The following is a 21,493-nucleotide window of genomic DNA, read 5'->3' on the forward strand; positions in this document are numbered from 1 at the left end:
CCAGGGGCTGTCTACTGTCTAAGCATGATAATAAAAGTCGTACATGTGAAATTCCGGTGGAAGAGGGGTACTTCAATGTTAAATGGGCAGGGATCCTCCGGGAGAGAAAAATGGCCTTGCCTTGGAACATGTACTCGTAATGAATATCAAGTCGGGCGTCTGATCCCGTAGGGGGTGCTACCTTATATGGGCCATATAGGTATGCATATGTGCGGCCCCAAATGCTATCGCGTTTTAGCCGTTTTGATCGGAAATGGGGTATCGATTTGGGTCATTTTATTCTCAAATAGGGTATGAATTTTCCACTCTTGTCTTGAATTCGGTATTTTAGAAGAAGCAACTTTTTCATCACTATCGATAATACCATCAACAAAAGCCCTTCACAATGCCTTTAACATCGGTCTGAATTAGAATGGAATAGAATAGAACAGAAATCCTTTATTTTAACACGATAAGTTTTAAAGCTAACAGCTTGCAATTGTGGGGTCGTGTATAAAACAAAAGAAAGACCTAATAACAATGTATTAATAGGTAAAAATTAAAAACTTCTGACCTTATAAGAACCTGATCTATATTAACAATATTTACACGTCAGAAAACGTTCAAATATAAATAAAATTGTCATCACGATGCCGCACAGTTGAGGCGGACACTACGTTGAATTTAAAATCTTTAAAGTAACGTTTTGTTTGAGTTAGGGAACTAATTATAAGAAACGGGATATTGATTTAAGTGTCAGGTCTTAAATAGGGCATCGAATGTTTGGTCAGGTGATAAATAGGCAAGGGAAAATCACAGATTTTGGTCTTAAATAGGGTAAAGATTTTGGGAAGCGGACAGCACACCCCATCCGATTTTTCTGGGAGTACCCCCTCCCCGGTCGTCTGACCCGTACCTGCTCGAAGGTAAGGCCATTTTTCTATTGCAGAGGATCCCCGTCCGTTTCTTTTTCCTTAGCAGTTACTGGTATCTATCCTCATCTTTTATTTAAAACGAGGGAAGAAATCTCACCAGTAAAAATTATAAGTATTACTCAGAGCCTGTTGGGAGGCGCGGTGGCCTCTTGTTTAGTGCGCTGGTCTCCGGATAGAGCGGTTCTTGGGCAAGACTCTTTACTCTCAGAGTGCCTCTCTCCACCCAGGTGTATAAATGGTTACCGGCGAATGTGATGCTATAGGGGTAACCCTGCGATGGACTAGCATCCCAACCAGGGGGGAGTAGAAATACTCCTAGTCACTTCATGCTACAGAAACCGGGATAAGCTTCGGCCTGATGGGCCACTTGGATTGTATGTAGACTTTACCTTACCTACCCACACCCTGTGAAAGTAAATGTCGTTGAATTATTTTGTTTCACTGACTGTCGTCTAATTTTGATTACTTCATTTCTGTTCAAACTAGAAATAACGTTCTACATTTTTGTGTAGTTTTGCTCGTTGTCTAAAGACAGAGCGGGGGTGTTTAATCTTATTCAAGCCGTTCCAGTTAAGGTATTTTAGGGAAACTGAAAATGCTGCGCCCAGTACTGCGATCGGTATCAAAAATAAATTCTCCTTAAGCAGATTTTTCTTTGTTATCAAAGCTTAAACTATTCAAGTTGTGAAAATCGATATCTATCAGAAGAGGTATCGTATTTAGGTAAGCTTAAATTAGTTAAGCTAGAATGTTATTGAAAGTTGAATATAAACCACTGTTTTTTCCTAAGTCAACACCCAATGGCAGTACATCACTTGCTCAATGAAAAATAAATTAAAACTTTATGCATTAAATTATATAGTTCATGACCTTTTACACGATGTTAGCTTCAACAACATAGCTGTACACTTTTTATTTCTCTTCAGTCTCAAAACGTTTATTTATAACAATACCCGCATTTGTGACGTTAACTTAGTGACAAGTTTGCTTTAATTTTGTGGAATTACACTAGAGGAAATACAACTTTGGTTCATTTTCTGTTTGTTAAATGATCACTTGGTGTACAATTCAGCAACCAAGGCGTTCAGCAACATCACACAGCTGATGTTTTACATCCATCTCCTCCTGTTAAGAGCAAGAAAAAATTAATCTGAAAGGCCACATGCACTGCAAAAGTCCAACTCTCTGGCATCATTTTAATTCGTGTGTATGCCCAGTCACGCACCTTTCAATACTTTCTACAGGTAAGTATCCCTGTGTAACTGTTAACTGTTAAAAACAATAAGCAGCTTGCATAACAATATATATATATATATATATATATATATTTTTATATATTTTTATAATATATATTTTCAAAATGACTTTACTCACTAGTAAGCTGTTCTTCCTAAGAAATAAAATTTTACCAAGTGGCCTGTGTATTATAAAAGTTTCACATTCAATTGAAAACAACACCAAAAGGACGAATGCACATATGACACAAGGAAACACTTTTGATGTCATTTCCTTACGAGGGATATCGTTTTCGGGACAGCAATGATTTGGTTTTGTGCTAGAATGCTTCTATGCCACTAGAAAGTGCGTTTTAATAGGAAACCAAACCGTAATTAGTTCTGGCAATCAAGCTTGGCATTTCGTGTGTGGCATTCTATTAAGCAAGAGTTAACCGAACAACGATTACTGAGGAATACGGATGTCATCTGAGTTCAGATAGGCAACTTCAATGCATGATTTTAAAGTGCATTAATGAAGATTGGCGTTTCGTGTGAGGTAGGTTATATAACCGACAACATAATTCACATAAAACTGCTGAAGCGAAGGAGAAGTAATAAAAATATATTACCATTCAGTAAGTGTTGCACGATGAACAATGATTACTCAACGATGATCACGTTCCGGAATAAGTATGGTAAAAGTGCTCCGTTCAGTTTCTTTATTGTTTTTCTTTTTTATGGAAAAAAAATTAAATTTTATCTTTCAGATGTTTTTCTTGTTATTATAATTTATTTTTTTCAGACCTATTTCCCTTTTTTTTAATTATTGCTTCTCGTTTAACAGCTGCCTCGCTCTTTAACTCGTATTTCTTGGCAGGAAGAAACAGACCGGGTTCCTTTGCGTGAGAAAAATGGCCTTTCTTTCAAGCATTTATACATATTGATTCTCATGTCAAACGTCGGACTCAATTTGAGTTTTGCGATATCATTTTTGGAGAGAATTAAAAACTGCAATACGAAATGTACTAAACAGCTTTTAACAACTTTAACCTCAGAAGTAATCGCTTTTTATTCTTATTTCTAATACAACTATTTACAATGGCTAAAGAACGCAATTATGTTATAAATTAATTTCAATACTGTAAGGAGGAAACAAAAAGGCGCTATGGATTAATATGGATTACATAAACTATAAGTAAAGAACAAAAGTAAAAAAAGAGAATGGCACCTAAGTGTTGTAACTAAATGACAAGTCCACATACATGTAGTTTGAGGTTTGGCTAGCATCAATGTCACACGACCGAAATTTAAATCATGTTTAGATAACAAGCAGATTGCAAATTCACCTTTAAAACGTAATGAGCCATAACGGCGTTCAGGCTTTGTAAATAAATGTCAAAACACATAGCCAGAAATTATTCTGAAATGGACCAAACCCGAGTGAGTAAAGATATATAGGTTAATTAAAAAAAACACACACACACACCCACACAGTTAAAAGAAACCTTCATTGTATCTCCTGAGGAGAAACAACAATAAGAAAAAAGAATGAAGTTATTTATATCCAAACTCAAATTATTTAATTAATAACCATTCTTGAGGAATAGTTCTTCAGTTTCATGTTCAATAATGCTCCTTACAGAGAATGCCAATCTTTATTATTTGCTTAGAAATAACTGGGTTTTAGTTGTCTATTTAAACACAACGTTTTAGAATCCGTTCTTAAAGCATTCTCTAGCAAAGCCAAAACCGTTGGTGAAGATCAGCCGAGAGAATCTCCCATAAGAAAATGGCAACCAAAGTGTTTCCTTGCTTGATTTTTGTATTTGTTCTTCTGACGTTATCTTCACTTGAATGTGATGCCTTTGGAAATGGTGCCTTATCTGGGAAAAGATCGTTCCAGGAGAAAAGAGCAAGTAGGATAAATGTAAGGGCAAGTGGTCTTCCCATTAATTTCCTTGTACATATTTGTGTTAAAATTTTCCTGGACATTGGTAGGAATGATTGCAAAAATTGAAGAGTTTTTCACGTGTGCTTGCAATTGCTAAGATACCTTTCCTAAGTTAATAATGTAAAGGATGTCCAGTCCCTTTTTGTTTACTGATGCATTGTATTTTTGTTCTTTTCATTAGCAGGAGGTGCATAGTTTTGCCGTGAGACATCAGCTTTGTGATGCAGCCGAACGTTTGGGTTGCTGAATGACGATTTAACGAACACGAAAAAAGAATTAAAATAAATGCGTATTTCCTCGAATTAATGTCATAAAACTAAATATAACTTAAGTAATGAAAAGTGAAAGTAGAATAAAAATGGCTAAGAAGAAATATGTAACTTGAACAAGTAACTGGAATATCAAGCTCAGCTGCTCACTGTGTGGAATAAAAAGAGCACATGAAGCAGTTTGTGGAGTGTTGTCTTAGTTTCGCTAGGTTTTTTTCACTCTCGAATAGTCTTGCTCCTTTAGTATATAGCGAAAGCTGTTACCTTGCACCCATCCTGTTCAAATATGAATCTCATAATCTTAAAGGGGCTTAGGTATTTTGAGTTATTTTGGCCAGATAAAAATTATCTTTAAATGGTAGGAAACCTGAAAATAACAGTTTAATAAGATAGAAAAACACCAAAGGGATAATGATAAACCATAAAGGAACAAGGATGGCTAAGGATGGAGAAGATTAAACGGATTACAAACGACGAATTTGAAAAATTGAGGCTAAACTTTTCAATATGCGCAAACCGTCACTGAGAGCTCCTTTAATGAGAACGTCTGTTCATTTTTTATCAAAAATTGCAACCTCTTGCAGCTGGAAGTTACCACAGGAAAGCTGTCAATTACTATAAAATTGTCTTAATTGCTATTATTGCTTAAACTACTTTAAATTTCTAAGAAAAAACTTTCATAAATACCTTTTTTAACAGAAATACAGTGCAGTGCCTAGTGTAGCACTAAAATGAACTTTCATACGAATTCTTTTCACTCTAATCTGTTAAATAACGAAAGCAACAATTCTGGATAAAATTATTCACGATCAGTTTAAAGATTTTATACAAAACAATAAAAAATGTTCTTCAAATTGACGACAGCTCGGATTATTACAAAAAGACAAAGCGTTTAATTAATACTTGCGAAAGTGTGTTTTATCTTACGAAAGAACAAACGATCCCTCTTGGATAGCGACGTAGCTAGGTCATACCCAATATGCCCATTCTTTTCGCCTATTTTTTCCCATTCGCTGTTCTTCGCGATGCTCCTCTAACAAAACGAACGCCTGGAATCGAATCGGCACGAAGTGAAGTATGCCGAAGTATGAAGTGTGTCGCACAGGCTGACACACAATGCGTTGTAATTAAAAACAATTTTTTTTGTGTGTATATCAATGAAAAGATGACTCTGTATTGGTATTTCTTAAATTGGAACCACCGACTGAACGTGCCTTAGCCTTCAAATTTGATCAGTCAAGAGCTGCTTTCACAGGTGCACACAGGCTGGAAATGTCTGGGTTATTTTAAGACTTGTTTCATATCTGTTGTTCTTCTTTGCAGGGAGACTAAGACACGTGATTATGTCACAAAAACCCAGCTGTACATTAAACACTGAGCTGAACACAAATCATGATTTTTGATCAAAGAGCTTCTCTTGTTATGATGTAAAATTAAAAACATGTAACAGGAAAATGGTCACCAATATACTGTGTGACTAGAGGATTAAGCGTTACTCTTTTTCATTTATGTATATGTTCCATGATATTTTATGCTATTCAATTACTCTTTTGTGAGGTTGGGTCGGGGTGGGAGGAAGGGATGTTTTCGTAATTCTTTCATGTCTTGAGAAAAGAAAATGATTCGCCCTGGAATACTAAACTGATAATAGAACATTTAAATTAAGGTTTAGCCAAAGGAATTTCCCTTTTCAGCTTTAGAGTACAGACTTTACAGTAACGTTCTTGAAAGGATGGAGCTGTACACTAAAAGTGTAGGTCGACGAGGTTTCAAATGGCTTCATAATGATGAATGCCAATAAATGAGTGAAAAGTGTGGCAGGTGTAAAAAGAGAAATAATAATAATGATTTAGACAAACAACAAAGAGAAACTTTCATTGTTTTCCATAAAAAGAGAGAAGCTATAAAGAGACCGAACATTATCATACATATTGAGATTTATCATCATTGAGTAATGATTGCCCATTGTGCAACGCTTTGAGAATGTTAGTATTTTTTTTTTTATTACTTGCGGTTTTTATATCTTTCCTCTAATATAATGCCAATCTTGATTAATGTACTGTGAAATTATTCATTGAACTGCCTATCTGATCTCTAATCATTTTAGATAAGTTCGTCATCGCCTCGCATTCCCTCAGTAATAGTTGCTCAGTTATTGGTTGTTAAATAGAATGGCACACACGAAATGCCAATCTTGGTTGTCACAAGATTATTTATTACGGTTTGATTTCCTATTTAAACGCACTTTCTAGTGGCACAGAAGCATTCTGCCACAAAGCCAAATCATTGCTGGCCTGAGATCGATATCGCTGGCAGGAGGATGGCAACAAAAGTGCTTTCTTGCTTGACTTGTGTATTTGCCCTTCTGGCGTTGTTTTCACGAGAATGTGATGCAATCGTTATAGGTCCTGCAGGTGAAAGACCACCTGGAAAAATATTATTTCAGAGAAAGGACAGCTTACCAGTGAGTAAAGTAATTTGAAAATAATTTATGCGTAAATTCCTATTGGCCATAACAGTTAGGCAGGCATACTGTACCTATTGGCAGAAAATACAGAAACGTGCATGACCATACATACATACGAAGTAACATTATACCCGAGAATTGGACAGGCTTGAAATTAAAGAACAATGGAAATTGAAAGGGTCTGAACTCTTTGACTTTCATAGTGCATATTCTTATATAAATTCATTTTTCTTTTGGTCTTTTTGTTCTTGCTCTTAATAGGAAGAGATGGATGGTTTTACAGTAAAACGTCAGCTATGTGATGCTGCTGAACGTCTTGGTTGCTGAAGTGTACACCACGTGACGAACAGAACATGAGCCAAAGAAAATAAACCTAACAATAAAGTTTCATTTCCTCTAAGTAATGCTATCAAATTAAACTGAAGGCAACTTAAACAAAGCCAGGTGAAAGAAGGATAAAAATGGCTAAGAAATGTGCAAACTAAACAAGTAGCTTGTTCCTTGTGTGGAATAAAAAAGCTCATGAAGCTGTTGTTTGAGTGGTTTTAGTTTTGCCCTGTTTCCTGGATTCTCGAATAGTCCCGACTCTGTTTCTTTCATAGAAAGTAGCGAAAGAGGTTACCTTGCATACACGGCCTCAATAAATGAACCTAATAAATCTTAGGAGAAAACCTATTTCTCAAGAGAAGGAGAAAACCTATTTCTACGCTGTCCATTACTATCAACTTGTATTCAGTTTAGGGACATGGTCAGCTGGTGTACATGCGCATTAGATACCATTTCATAGCTAATTTGCATATCACAGAGACGCAATCCATACTGTTTTTGACTGTTTTCAACCAAATGATAAAAATAATATCGTAGGATGAGCAAAAGCCCACTCAAAAACAGATTTTTCAGTACACGATTGAAAGTCAAGCTAAACACTGCGAAGATTAAAGCGGATTTCTAGATAAACTTTGATTTCAGGTTGAGGGGAACTTTTTTCAAAGTGAGAAAACTAGTGTCCAGGTCAGCGCGGTTCCAAAGCTGACTGTGCCATTTTTCAGAAACTGCAAGTTTCTGAAAAGAAACATAAATACCCATTTTAACAGAAATAGCTTTACATTGCATTGCTCTAAAATAACTTTTCATCTCGAGTAAAAGGAAAGCATAAAACCTGGATAATTATTATTGCTATCATTTTAGAGTTTTTATACAACACACGACAATATATTATTACAATTTTCGACAGCTAGTATTATTATAAAAGGACAAAGCATGTAAGCAAAACGTGCGAAGGTGTCTATATATACAAAATGCGAAAACTGTAATTAGAATGCAAGACAAGTTACAATTTATGAAAGAATACGACTCCCAGAGTGAGGCAGGTTTCAAGAGAAATAATAATAATAATAATAATAATAATGATGATGATAATGATAATGATAATGATAATAATAATAATAATTGAAAGAGAGACTTTCGCTCCTTCCACAAAAAGAGAGAAGCAATAAAGATATTGACCGGGTTCGTTATCAAACTTAACATTGAGCTTCATCATCACAGACTAATGATTGTTCATTGTGCAACGCTTTCTGAACGCCTGTGTTATAACATATTTTGATTACTTCACGTTAACTTCAGCGTATTCGAGTGCTTATATTATGTGGTTTTTATAACGTTGCTAAAACATAATGCCAATCTTAATTAAAACGCTGCGAAATTAAGCACTGAAGCTGCCTATCAGATCTCAAATCATTTTATATTACTTCATCATCGCCACGCATTTCCTCAGTAATCATCGTTCAGTTATTGCAATTTGTTGTTTAATAGAATTTCTTACACGAAATGCCAATCTTGATTATTGTAAGGTTACTTATGAATGTTTGTTTTCCTATTTCAACGCGCTTTCTAGCATTCTGTTACCACACCAAATCGTTGCTAACCTAGCTTCCTAGAGCCGTACTGTGGAATATTGGCTCTTGGTGGTTTCTGTACGACTTCGCCGCGCCCAGTCCGCACTGCCACGACCTCGGGCCAGTATTTCCCAGGACGACACTCGCGCTCGGTTAGTAAGAGGTTCGGTAATAACTCGTATAAGTTGATTCCTTGTACCCTTTTTTTACTCTGGTTTGTTTACACGTCAATAGTTTAACAAAACATGTACAATAGCTGTTATTAAAGTTACTAGTGGTTTGACATACAAACCAACATGAAAGAAATGGTTGAATAAATAACATATTAGATGTAAATGCCCCACAAATCATGTTAAATTATATCAGGAAACTTTTTATGTTTGTAACAAATGTCGCAATTTCTTGGTCGTCGCTGGGGAGGGCATAGTACTCTGGAAAAGCCAATCAGAAGCAACTTGGCGGGATCCCGCTGCTATTCAATTACCGGCAATGGCAATTAATTTGGTTCGTTCCAACATATTTGGATTGAAGTTTCCTCCGCCCCCACAGCTTCAGCTCAAAATTTTGGTTTTCCTGTGGCGGTTTTTTCTTTCCCCAATCTTGTTGAGGAAACTACTTTTTATCACTAAGAAAAATATGTTATTTTTGATGAGAATATACGCGACAAAGTGATCATCAAGCAAAAGGCTATCTCAACTCCAGAATAGGGAACTTGTTTGTGGATTTAAGAGTGCCTGCCTGTAAAAATCAGACAAATTCTTAATTTCGCGGCAAGGGTCGAAAATTCGATTTCGCTCATCTTCCTATGGTAGATAGGCTAGGATGTGGCAAAAACTACTGAATAGTTTTTTTTGGCCAAATATGCTTTTATTTCAAAGAAATATGCAAATTACCAAATTTCGTTAAAATCGTCATTTGACGCACCATTTTATTAAACAAGTTTGAGAGCCTCGCATGCAAAATCACATCATTTTTCCGTCTTTAAAACACTCAAATATTTTTGTGTAATGTTTAATTGTGTACTGGGTTGATTTTAGGGAATGTTGCGGTTTTTGTTGGGTGCAAAATAATTAAATTTCGAAGACATGTATTTCATTCACTTAAAAGTACTTCGTAAAAATAATTGATTTTCACCATGTGCGAAACCTTCAAATGGATTAAGCTTCTGGTGGTTGAATCGCAGAAGGATGGTCTACAGATTCCTGTAAAAATTTCTTTGGGCAAATGATTGTGAGCGACGCGAGAACTTTTCAAAGTACGTTAAACATGCAGATATTTGACCATCCGTCGTCAAATTTCAATTTACGGGTTAGACATATATTTTAGCACGCGCCACATGTCTTGAGCTATATTAAGTTGAAATAGACACAGAGCTGATAATTTCGAAATGTTCTAACCTTATTTGCTGTAAAAGGCAGGTCCAAAACCCGATTTGACGTGTTTCCGTCACCATTTGTCGCACATAAAGCAGAAGTTTGCTTTTGTTTACACAACGTCCGATGTACATCGCCAACTGTCAACTTATTTAATGGTCTAATACCATGAATCTATGACCCTCTTTCGACACATATGATCACCACTGCATCTAAGTCAAAAACGGCTAAGTGATTTGTAGATAGTTGTTTGTTTTGCACTCCACCAAAATATTACGTTTGATCACCGTTTGATCTATTGCTGCTTGAATCCTTGCTTGCAGCGGTTCGTTGTTTGTTCGTCACGCAATGCTGTCATCCCATTTTAGGGGCTAGGGGTAGGACAATTTCTATCCTAATACGTAAGGGTCCGAAAGGCTTGGAACCACAGGGAGCACACAATCTTGTTGAGTAGGAAGAGATTAAATTAAGCAGTGAAAAGAATGAATAGTTAACCATTGCCCGTGTTGTCATCTTTTACTAGACAACCGCTACCTACACGCCCTGCGTAAATACTGTAACGCTAAACTCGTACCTAGGTCTTTTCGCACTGTGCAATTATTTTTGGTTTACATATAATACAGTGGGCTACCCTCGGGGAAATGGGAGGTGGCCGCTTAATAGGGTTTGTGTACCTTGAATACTTTTTCACCATCGGGTTATAAATTTAGCTAAATTTCTTGGTAGACATGGAGTTAATTCAAGACAATCATGATAGACATCATTCTCGGAGACTCTGGGGCAGTTAGTTAAAAGGGTCTTCGCCCGAACTTTTTTCGCACCCGTTTAGACTTTTCCCCCGCTCCCAATAACTGCCCCTGGGTCTCCGAGAATGACGTCTATAATGATTGTTTTGAATTGACTCCATGTTCACTAAGAAATTTTTGTGTAGGTAGCGGTTGTCTAGTAAAAGATGACAACACGGGCAATGGTTAACTATTCATTCTTTTCACTGCTTAATTTAATCTCTTCCTACTCAACAAGATTGTGTGCTCCCTGTGGTTCCAAGCCTTTCGGACCCTTACGTATTAGGATAGAAATTGTCCTACCCCTAGCCCCTAAAATGGGATGACAGCATTGCGTGACGAACAAACAACGAACCGCTGCAAGCAAGGATTCAAGCAGCAATAGATCAAACGGTGATCAAACGTAATATTTTGGTGGAGTGCAAAACAAACAACTATCTACAAATCACTTAGCCGTTTTTGACTTAGATGCAGTGGTGATCATATGTGTCGAAAGAGGGTCATAGATTCATGGTATTAGACCATTAAATAAGTTGACAGTTGGCGATGTACATCGGACGTTGTGTAAACAAAAGCAAACTTCTGCTTTATGTGCGACAAATGGTGACGGAAACACGTCAAATCGGGTTTTGGACCTGCCTTTTACAGCAAATAAGGTTAGAACATTTCGAAATTATCAGCTCTGTGTCTATTTCAACTTAATATAGCTCAAGACATGTGGCGCGTGCTAAAATATATGTCTAACCCGTAAATTGAAATTTGACGACGGATGGTCAAATATCTGCATGTTTAACGTACTTTGAAAAGTTCTCGCGTCGCTCACAATCATTTGCCCAAAGAAATTTTTACAGGAATCTGTAGACCATCCTTCTGCGATTCAACCACCAGAAGCTTAATCCATTTGAAGGTTTCGCACATGGTGAAAATCAATTATTTTTACGAAGTACTTTTAAGTGAATGAAATACATGTCTTCGAAATTTAATTATTTTGCACCCAACAAAAACGCAACATTCCCTAAAATCAACCCAGTACACAATTAAACATTGCACAAAAATATTTGAGTGTTTTAAAGACGGAAGAATGATGTGATTTTGCATGCGAGGCTCTCAAACTTGTTTAATAAAATGGTGCGTCAAATGACGATTTTAACGGAATTTGGTAATTTGCATATTTCTTTGAAATAAAAGCATATTTGGCCAAAAAAACTATTCAGTACTTTTTGTCATGCCCTAGCCTATCTACCGTAAAAATATGAGCGAAATCGAATTTTCGACCCTTGCCGAGTAATTTTCCATATTTATGGACATGGACTCTTAATTGTGGCTTCCACAAACCAGCGCGAAGAGAACAGTGGCCTCGTATGAAAGTGTATTTTGAAGGATTATATGATTCTAAGTATTTTGAAGCATTATATACGTGTAACAGGAAATAGTCACTACTGCGTCACACTGCAAGATTAGTGAAGTTATGAAAAATGAAAAGCAGCTTTGTCGCAACCTTTTGCTTCAAATTGCCACACTGCCAATGGTTTAAGCACTAACTTTTGCTAAACGTACCCTGCTTGAAAAAGAGTGTCCCCAATTAGTTTTTTTTTAAAGCTTAATACCCTTTGACACTCAAATAAAGTCCTTCATTCATTCGTTCATTCATTCATTCATTCATTCATTCATTCATTCATTCATTCATTCATTCATTCATTCATTCATTCATTCATTCATTCGTTCGTTCGTTCGTTCGTTCGTTCATTGATTCATTCGTTCGTTCGTTCACTCGTTCGTTCATTCATTCGTTCGTTCCTTCGTTCATTTATTCGTTCATTCATCGAGAGCCGAATGTAGTACACTATAAAGGAATTACGTTGTTGTGTTTGTATACCGCGTACAATCGACAACGAACTGAGTGTTACTGAAGAGGCAGAGGGCCGACTTCAGACACAACTTAAAGCGAGATTCAATTAGTCCTGACTAGCAAATTTATTTGACTTTCCATAGGAGGAAGGTAAATTCCTAAAGATAAACATAAGACGAATTAATACAAATTACTAACCGAAGACGGCAGAAAACTAAGAGGAAAATACAAAACAGATGATAAACTGAACGGCTTACCAAAATGCTGGCAACGGGGTTCTGAGAACCAAGAAGTTAGAAGTGTACCGGACGATAAACTAGCACTAAATGAACATGAAGGGATAACACAAATATATACGCAACGAAATTTACATACGACGCGAGAAAAAAAAGCATGCAGAATGTGAAAAAATACATTAACATAAGGAACAAAAAAGGACACAAAGAAAACACGAAATATGGAAAACACGAAATATAGACAACACGAAATAGCCGCAACAGTTACTGTCTTGTAAATCTTATTAAAAAAACTACGGACTTTTACGTTCAAAAGAAGTTACTTAAAAAGACTTGCAGCCGAAACATATGTTCTCTTTTCTCAGTTATTGGGATGTTTGATATTCATGATCATGTGAGGTTGATGTTAATTTTACACAAAATCCCAGATTTATCACTCAATTAGACGGCCCCCATACCTGAACCTTCCTTTTCATCTCACTTCTGTCGCACAACACAAATCATGTAAATCGTTTTAATTGAGGAAAAATTGATATTGGCTGTTTATGGCATGAAATTAAAATATACCCCTGGAAAAAAAGAGGAAACACATTCGGGTGCGTTGTTTCCTTAATTGTCAGACCTCATGTTTGTCGGCGTATTCATTTGGGGAAGATAAGTGCCCACAATCAATTTAAAAAAGCAAATGATTGGCTTAAACTACAGTACACATGTTGACGGGAAGCGCTACCTATCAAACAAATTAAGTTATTCAACTTTTAAGACAAATTTTCCATCTTCATTGAAAGAACCTCAGTCTAATTAATATCTAGATATAAATATTCGGTATCTGATTTAGAAGGAAGCCACGACAAAACGCGATTTCTCAAAAAAAAAAAACAAAAAAACAAAAAACAAAAACAAAAACAAACAAACAAACAAACAAAAAAAAACAGAAAGAAGGATACGAGGAATTTGCATCAAGTCCCGCTTTAAAAATAAATAAAAAACCATCTGTTATCAGAGGTGTCGTTCAATGCGGGCTGGGTACTATCGAAAAACGAAAGCTTTCATTTAGGAATCGACTAGTGTGTCGCAACCTCTGAACTCTGAAACTCTGAAAGCCTCAGTCTGTTGTTACCTCCACGAAAACGTTTTCAGCTGATGAGTTCAATTTAAAGCTGCGTGGCTTTCTCTGTCATATAGCATACCAGATACTTTGTTTAATGTGGGTTGGCTGCTGTCGAAATATAAAACGAGAGGATCTATTTGAGATGAAGCCGCAGACGTATCTTCGAATCAATCTTAAAAAAAGCACGCGCTTTTAATCATTTCAACGTCTTTCTGTATAATTAATCATGAAAACACTGCAACACAGAAACCATATCGATCGCACGAGATAAAACCGCTTTTAAATGTGTTCGAAAAATAAATGTAAATTGTTTTTATCATGGAAAAAAATCATTATCGCCAGATGTTAACCGAACCAGCAACTAGCAAATTAAAATAAAACACTTTTCTCGCTTCAATATCTTTTTTCGAACTACGTGACCGTTTGCTACTCTTTCTTTACTCTTAATATTCAAAGATACGACTTACATATATTCTACAGGATCACTTAAGTTAAGCGTTGTTTTACGGACCCTGAATAGGTGAATTGTTCCACTAAAATGCACTTGAAATCTCTTATTAATCTCTTAAAATCAATGTCATTGGATCAAGCAGACAAGAAAAGCCGATTCTTCGGTGAAACTATACTTTAGAAGTGCTCTTGAATCAAGACACGCTGAAATAGTTCTCTCTAACAACTGGCCGTCTTCTCTCCAGCAATCAAATCGTACAGTACTCCTGCATCGAGGTTCAAAGTTTGTTGGAGATCGAAAGACTCAGTTTGACTTGATATTGGCAAAGAGGTGTTGATGATAAGCTGTTGCTGTATCCTTTAGAAAGTGTATGTGAATTCAGCCAGTCTGCAATATTTGATGTTCGGTTTTAAAGTTTGGTTGAATGCGGCGTACTTTGACTGCTTCGGAGACTGTGAATCGATGTCATTTTTGTTTCCTTTAGCTGGTTATCTTTCAAGTCGAATTTCATGCGACTAAAACGACCAAAGAATAGCACATGTTTAAGACTGTTACGATAGTTTCGGTTAAAAACAAAACAAATACATGGGTTTATAGCGCTCCAGGAATGCATCATAAAGGTGGCACTGAATGGGATCGCGTTGCCGTTGCGGAATACACAAATTGGTGGCACTTCCCAATTCCATAGGAAAACTCGAGTAAATACGAATACAAGCTGTGGAACCATACAGAAAATAAAGGCCATCATTATCGCAGCTGACAGTCGAATAACTTTTCTGAACTGTCGGTCTCGATGGTGTTGGTGGCAAGACAGTTGCTGTTTACGTTGCTTGAACTTCTTCTTCAGAGTCAACGCTATGGAGCTATATGCAAGAGCTAAGAGGCAAATGGGTACAATGATAAAAGCGATGAATGTAGCTGTGATATATCTCCTGTTTGTCTCTTCGTGGTCAAATGCCGGTGCCCAAGATGAAATGCAATAACTCTCATTTTGTAAGGTGGTCAGCCGGAAAGTGTAGAAATAAGGCGCATGAACTGCAACGGCAATGATCCATGTGCACAGAATGCTCGTCAAACGCACCTTTGATGAGATGAGTTTTGCACTGAGAGGGAAGACGACAGCGATAAACCTGTCCACTGACATTATCAGGAGGCTTTGGATGGAAACAGCAAGAGAAACATCGGGAAGAAAGTAGCAAAGTTTGCACAAAGTGTTTCCCAGTATCTGCGGACTGTCGACTTTCCAAGAATAAGACCCTGAAATGATCGGCACTATTTTGATGGGCATGATGGTCAACGGAGCGAAAAGGTCGGACATGGCCATGTTGAAAACAATGTAATTAATCGACTTTCTCAACTGCTTGTTCTTGTAAATAACCAAGACGAGAAAGATATTACCAACGAATGAAACAAGAAGAATGGCAAAATAAGCCAGGGCTTTCACTGCTACTTCCGTTGTGGAGTCCGCTTTAGGGCAATCTCGGTCGGTAACGTTTCGAGCATCTTGCTTTGCCAGAGAACTGTTTATGGATGGCCAACTAACGTTGGTGTTCTCAAACATGTTTCTGTTTGATCTTCTGTACACGGTCAAGTATTTTTTTGCAATCGTCTGGGTTGACTGCTGTTAACATACAAAGAATCGCGAGCTCGTTTCTTTAAATTCTGTGCCTGAGAAAGTGGTCACTCATTTATAAAGTCCATTTTAGTGACGCATGTTGAAATAAAGATATGCTGATAGGCGTGTGGGAAAGTGACAGAGTCAATAAATAATGGAATAATTTTCATTGAAAGCCTTTCCAAACAACGTCACTGACAGTTTGTCCCAAACTTGGCATCATACATGAAAATATGATCTTTTATATACATTATTATAAACTGACGTGCAATGCAGGTGTACGTACGTGCTGTTCAGTTCTAGGCGATAATTAACGCCGAGCCTGTGTACATCCATTTAACTGATAGTAAAGACTTTTATTTTCAGAAATAAATCTGTTATTCATGCCCCCTTCAGAATACAAGGAATTTGAAACATATAACTTCTACATTAATATAAGAGCGCCTCGCCAATCTTTGATATTTATTTTTCCAAAGTTTTAATACTAACCTTTACGGAAAACAATAAATGAATATTAACATATTGCAGCTATCTTTTTGACTGGCGGCTCTCATTTTTTAGGGCTAAAGTTTGATTTTCCAGGTGATTAATTATTACGATATTTGGTCAGATACTTTTGTGGTCTATAATGCGTAATACTGAGAGCTTGTACATTTATTCTACTTTTCCACCAAGCTCTCACCTAAACACTGTCCTAGTACTGCAGGAGAACACGATACAGTCCAAGGAATTGTGAATTAACGGTCACATACTTGAAAGTTTCGCAAGTAATATTTCAGTCTAGGCCCATTAAAATGCTGAATTGAAGGATTTCGGAAAGACAAGGAAAAAATATTGCGTGAATAATTGGTCCAAGGAAACACACTTTCGCCTAACTTCCGTCTCTGAATGAAAAGTGTTTGTTCCTGTGCCTGGTTTAATGGATGTATCTGTCACTGAGGTTGTGGCACAGATAATCCTTCCGAATATTTGTTCTTTTTGAATAGTTCAGACGCAAGCTAGAAAAAATGCTTCGATGCTCTGTCAGAACTCGGGATACCTCCAAATCGACCATTTTACAAGTTTTCAGATTTCTTTAATTGCTTATAAAACACAAAAGGCATACGTTTATATATTTTTCAAAAAATGTTCAAGAAAAAAAGCTTACTCCTAGCTAGTGAGATAAATGGATTTCTGAAATAAATTATTTTTAATTAATCGAGAGATTTCGACATTCTGTGAGCATCAATTCATTAATCCTGAAAAACGCTTATAATTCGAAACATGTATCTAGCCTTGTTATTCAAAACTTACTTTCATTTAAATTTCAAAGGTATAAAACAAAAGCGCTTAGGGTTTCCTCAGTTTCTAGTCATAATCTATGTTCTAAATTGCTAAGTTTTCAAATAATATTTACTTAGCTAGATATTTGTTAAAATATCTACGGAAGTCGGAGCACCTAGGGACAAAACAGTCCCCACCTCTTTGGAGGTGCCTGATCGTGGTGTGGTGGTGTACTTAGGTCGAAAGTTGGGTGGAAACACTCCAGTGACTCCTGAGACTAATAGATGCACGTGAAGCTACCCAGGTTAACGACCCGCCGAGTGGATAAAAGGGGTTGCACAAACTAACATTACAGCTACACCTTCTCCTGATTGTCCCACAGGATTGGAAGGGCAAGTAACGTTTACCCATCACAATAACGACACAGAGGGGACGGGGCGGGCGGGGTGGGGTGGGGGGGGGGGGGGGCAAACCACGACGCCCTCAAGGCGGAAGCTATTGTCTCCCAAGCACTGTAACCGAATCGGGACATAGATTGCACAAACTCCTCAAGGAAATGAGGAGGCTGGAACTTGCTATCCTGGGCGTTAGCGAAATAAGATGGACAGGGGCCAACCAATGAGGCTGAGGAGGAAGTGAAGTAAGACTTTTACCACCAGTCTCGAACTGCCTTCAATAAAATGCGAATGTGGGCTCAGACAATAGTAATCAAGGAAATGAGGAGGCTGGAACTTGCTATCCTGGGCGTTAGCGAAATAAGATGGACAGGGGCCAACCAATGAGGCTGAGGAGGAAGTGAAGTAAGACTTTTACCACCAGTCTCGAACTGCCTTCAATAAAATGCGAATGTGGGCTCAGACAATAGTAATCAAGGAAATGAGGAGGCTGGAACTTGCTATCTGGGCGTTAGCGAAATAAGATGGACAGGGGCCAACCAATGAGGCTGAGGAGGAAGTGAAGTAAGACTTTTACCACCAGTCTCGAACTGCCTTCAATAAAATGCGAATGTGGGCTCAGACAATAGTAATCAAGGAAATGAGGAGGCTGGAACTTGCTATCTGGGCGTTAGCGAAATAAGATGGACAGGGGCCCGGAGGGTCGACTTGACAACTGAAGATAGGTATTCTATTCTGGCCTGGCAGGTAATGATGCGCCACATGAAAAAAGTGTGCATTAATTTTGTCAAAGGAGGCCGGACAGAGATTGAAGGAGTGGGAACCGATCTCTGAGTGGATTATCTCTGCTAGGTTTGAGTCTAAGTGCCAGAACACCTCAATCATCCAAGTCTAGGCACCAACCAATGAGGCTGAGGAGGAAGTGAAGTAAGACTTTTACCACCAGCCTCGAACTGCCTTCAATAAAATGCGAATGTGGGCTCAGACAATAGTAATCGATAAGCGTCTCTGGCGAGTCATTGTGAAGGAGTGATCAGTTAGGATAGCCAAATGTTCTGTGACTTCTGTGCATTGAGGGAACACTCCTCCCACACAAGAAATTAACAAGCTTACATGGAGATCCCCTGTTGGGACCTCTGAGAACCAGTTTGACCATGTGGCTATAAGCAGAACATGGAAGATCTGGCTACAGGACACAAGGGTGAAATGCAGTGTGGGTGTAGAATCGGATCACCATCTTGTTGGGGCTGATGAAGCTTTTGGCCTTGAAGAAGACCAGGTCAACACGACGAAAATACTGCACGTACAGACTCAGAGGCCAAAGTGCGAGGGAGGAGTTCGTAATTGCACTAGCCAATAGGTATGATGCCCTCCACAATGGATCGGATGATGAAGAAGAAGAAGAAGAAGAAGAAGAAGAAGAAGAAGAAGAAGAAGAAGAAGAAGAAGAAGTAGTAGAGCAACAGCCTTCACTTGGCAGCCTTATCAACACCACTGGCGGCACTGAGGAAGATGTTGAGGCCAGGTGCAGGAAGGCACCAACTGCTCTCTCCATTTTAAGACCGATATGGAGATCAAAGTTCATTTTTCTGTGGAGGAAGATAAAGATCTTCAATTCCAACGCAAAATCGGTTCTGCTTTATCATGGATCTGAGACCTGGAAATTAACAAAGAAGATTGTCAGCCAACTTCAGACCTTCATCAACGGTAGGCTCCGTCGCATCGTAGGGGTGTGGTGGCCAGGGAAGTTCTCGAAGGAGGAGTTGTGGCAGCGCAGAGAGGATTGAAGTTACCATGCGGAGGCGGAAATAGAGATGGGTGGGTCACGCTCTGAGAAAACCTGTCACGAACATCACTCGCCTGTCCAGGCAGACCAAAAGAAGTTGTGGACGGAGTCCATACAGCTGGAGCATGAGGACTTGGGGATGTCATGCAATCAAGAGAAACGGACTGCACAAAACCGATCCGATGGAAAGCTACAGTGGGGGTCCTATGCTCCGGTGGGAGCGAAGAAGACTAAGTCAAGTAATTACGTCTTACCGCAAAGCAGCTAAAAGCTTGGCGAGAAGGAAAGAAGACTTGGGATAGCTATAACGATAAAACTAACAGGCCGCTTAGGATGTAAACCCCCGAGTTATTTAATGTATATGTGTTATTTCCATCACATGCCTCTTCATGCTAAAACTGGTTGGTAAGAGTTGAAAATCTCAACTATGACCACTTCAAAACGAATGGACAACGTTAATTTAACTTTCGATTATCTTATTTTATTTTAAGTCTTTATGGTTGGTTTGTACCTAAACCTTATTCATAGACAGTTAATGGGAAAGGTAGTGAATAACAGCATGCTATTCGAGGTTTCCTGAGCACGGAAATAAATGAATATAGTAAAATATTTAGTTGTTTGTTTAGATATGGCCCTTTCTAAAGAAAACGTTTATGTCAAAAACGAGATGGAAATATATAAAAGAGTATAGTTTTCTAATCAATTGTTCAACTCCGTCTTGTCCTAAAAGACTTGGTTCGGTAAAAAGACACTACTGATATAGTTGTTAAGCATATTTTTCGAAAGGCAATCACTAAGACATTGACAGAATTTTCCTGAGACTATTGCGATAGATCTTCATACATATCAGACTGATGCAAGGATTTACGGCACTCCACGAATGCATCATAAACATTGCTATAAATGGTATTACCGTGCGAAGTGTGCAAATCGGTGGTTCTCCCCAATTCCACAGAAAAATTCGAGCAAACAATAGACAAAGCTGTGGAATCATACAAACAACAAAACAAAGTATTAAAGTCATAGACATTCGTACGATTTTTCTCAGCTGTTGTTCTCTATAGCGTTGGCGATAAGAAAGCTGTTGCTTAGTTTGCTTGTTTTTCTTTTTTAAAACCCATGCAATAGTACTATAAACGATGGCAAAGACACAGATGGGCACCAGGATAAAAGTAATGAAAGTTGCCGTTACAAATCTTTTGTTTGTTTCCACATGATCAGGGCCCCAAGATGATTTACAATATGCTTTCTTGTCGTATGGGCGCATTCTCAGTCTAAAAGTGTACAAATAAGGTGCATGGACTGCAATTGCGACGATCCATGTAAACAGAATGCTGATTACGCGCGCTTTTAATGACTCGAGTTTGGTAAACAGTGGAAAGATGGTAGCGACGAACCTGTCCATTGATATCAGCAGGAGACTTTCGATGGAAACAACAAGAGAAACATCGGGAAGGAAGTAAGAAAGTTTGCACAAAATGTTTCCCAGCATCCACGGACGGTCTACCTTCCAAGAATCAGAACCTGAAATGATGTGAACGATTTGAATAGGCATGATGGTCAATGGGTTGAACAGGTCGGAGACGGCCATGTTGAAGACAAAGAAGCTGATCGACTTTCTTAACTGCTTGTTCTTATAAGTAATAAATAAAACCAGAAGATTTCCAACTAAAGAAACGATAAGGATGATGAAATAGGCCACTGCTTTGCAAACCACTTCAACAATTTTTGACTCGCTCCCATGACAGTTTTTATCGAAGTAGTTGTCAACGTATTCCGTTGTGTTAAAATTATTTGTGAAGGGCAACGCAACACTGGAATTTTTATACATTTTTATCTATATCGATGTCAATGAAAGAACTTCTTGTTTGGTTTGCGTTGGTAACTTTATCAAGACTGAACGAAAAGTAGAT

General features: G+C 37.9%; 2 protein-coding genes and 2 long non-coding RNA genes across 6 annotated transcripts; 2 read left to right on the top strand and 2 right to left on the bottom strand.

Annotated features, from left to right (window-relative positions):
• Positions 1-1,797: 1,797 nt before the first annotated feature.
• On the bottom strand, positions 1,798-16,221 carry LOC110055569 (neuropeptide FF receptor 2-like). Of its 2 annotated transcripts, XR_016201805.1 has the most exons (3): positions 2,429-2,607; positions 2,289-2,331; positions 1,798-2,039 (listed from the first exon to the last, which is right to left on the bottom strand). XR_016201805.1 is itself a non-coding variant. In XM_020761960.2 (2 exons), the coding sequence occupies exon 1, from the start codon at positions 16,080-16,082 to the stop codon at positions 14,931-14,933; it is 1,152 nt and encodes a 383-aa protein (XP_020617619.1). In that variant the 5' UTR covers positions 16,083-16,221; the 3' UTR covers positions 1,798-2,039; positions 13,418-14,930. The 2 variants fall into 2 exon arrangements, 1 of the variants encoding a protein (XP_020617619.1); XM_020761960.2 differs by lacking the exons at positions 2,289-2,331; positions 2,429-2,607 and adding an exon at positions 13,418-16,221.
• Positions 3,744-4,531, top strand: LOC110055577 (uncharacterized). Of its 2 annotated transcripts, none has more exons than XR_016202004.1 (2): positions 3,744-4,058; positions 4,264-4,531. It is a non-coding gene; the product is annotated as an uncharacterized LOC110055577 (long non-coding RNA). The 2 variants fall into 2 exon arrangements; XR_002297375.2 differs by having other exon boundaries at positions 4,267-4,531.
• On the top strand, positions 6,524-7,345 carry LOC110055575 (uncharacterized). Its single transcript, XR_002297373.2, has 2 exons — positions 6,524-6,815; positions 7,080-7,345. It is a non-coding gene; the product is annotated as an uncharacterized LOC110055575 (long non-coding RNA).
• Positions 16,222-20,051: 3,830 nt separating the features above from the next.
• LOC149103590 (neuropeptide FF receptor 2-like) lies at positions 20,052-21,493 on the bottom strand. Its single transcript, XM_089273462.1, has one exon. It carries the CDS (start codon positions 21,409-21,411, stop codon positions 20,374-20,376), a length of 1,038 nt encoding a protein of 345 aa, XP_089129588.1. The 5' UTR covers positions 21,412-21,493; the 3' UTR covers positions 20,052-20,373.

This window comes from Orbicella faveolata, unplaced genomic scaffold (assembly GCF_042242905.1).
Source record: "Orbicella faveolata isolate gen_17 unplaced genomic scaffold, um_ofav_v1 contig_35, whole genome shotgun sequence".
NCBI classification, from domain to species: Eukaryota; Metazoa; Cnidaria; class Anthozoa; order Scleractinia; family Merulinidae; genus Orbicella; species Orbicella faveolata.

Coding starts and splice junctions, on each gene's coding strand:
- LOC149103590 (XM_089273462.1), bottom strand. CDS start 21,411: ATGTATAAAAATTCCAGTGTTGCGTTGCCCTTCACAAATAATTTTAAC.
- LOC110055569 (XM_020761960.2), bottom strand. CDS start 16,082: ATGTTTGAGAACACCAACGTTAGTTGGCCATCCATAAACAGTTCTCTG.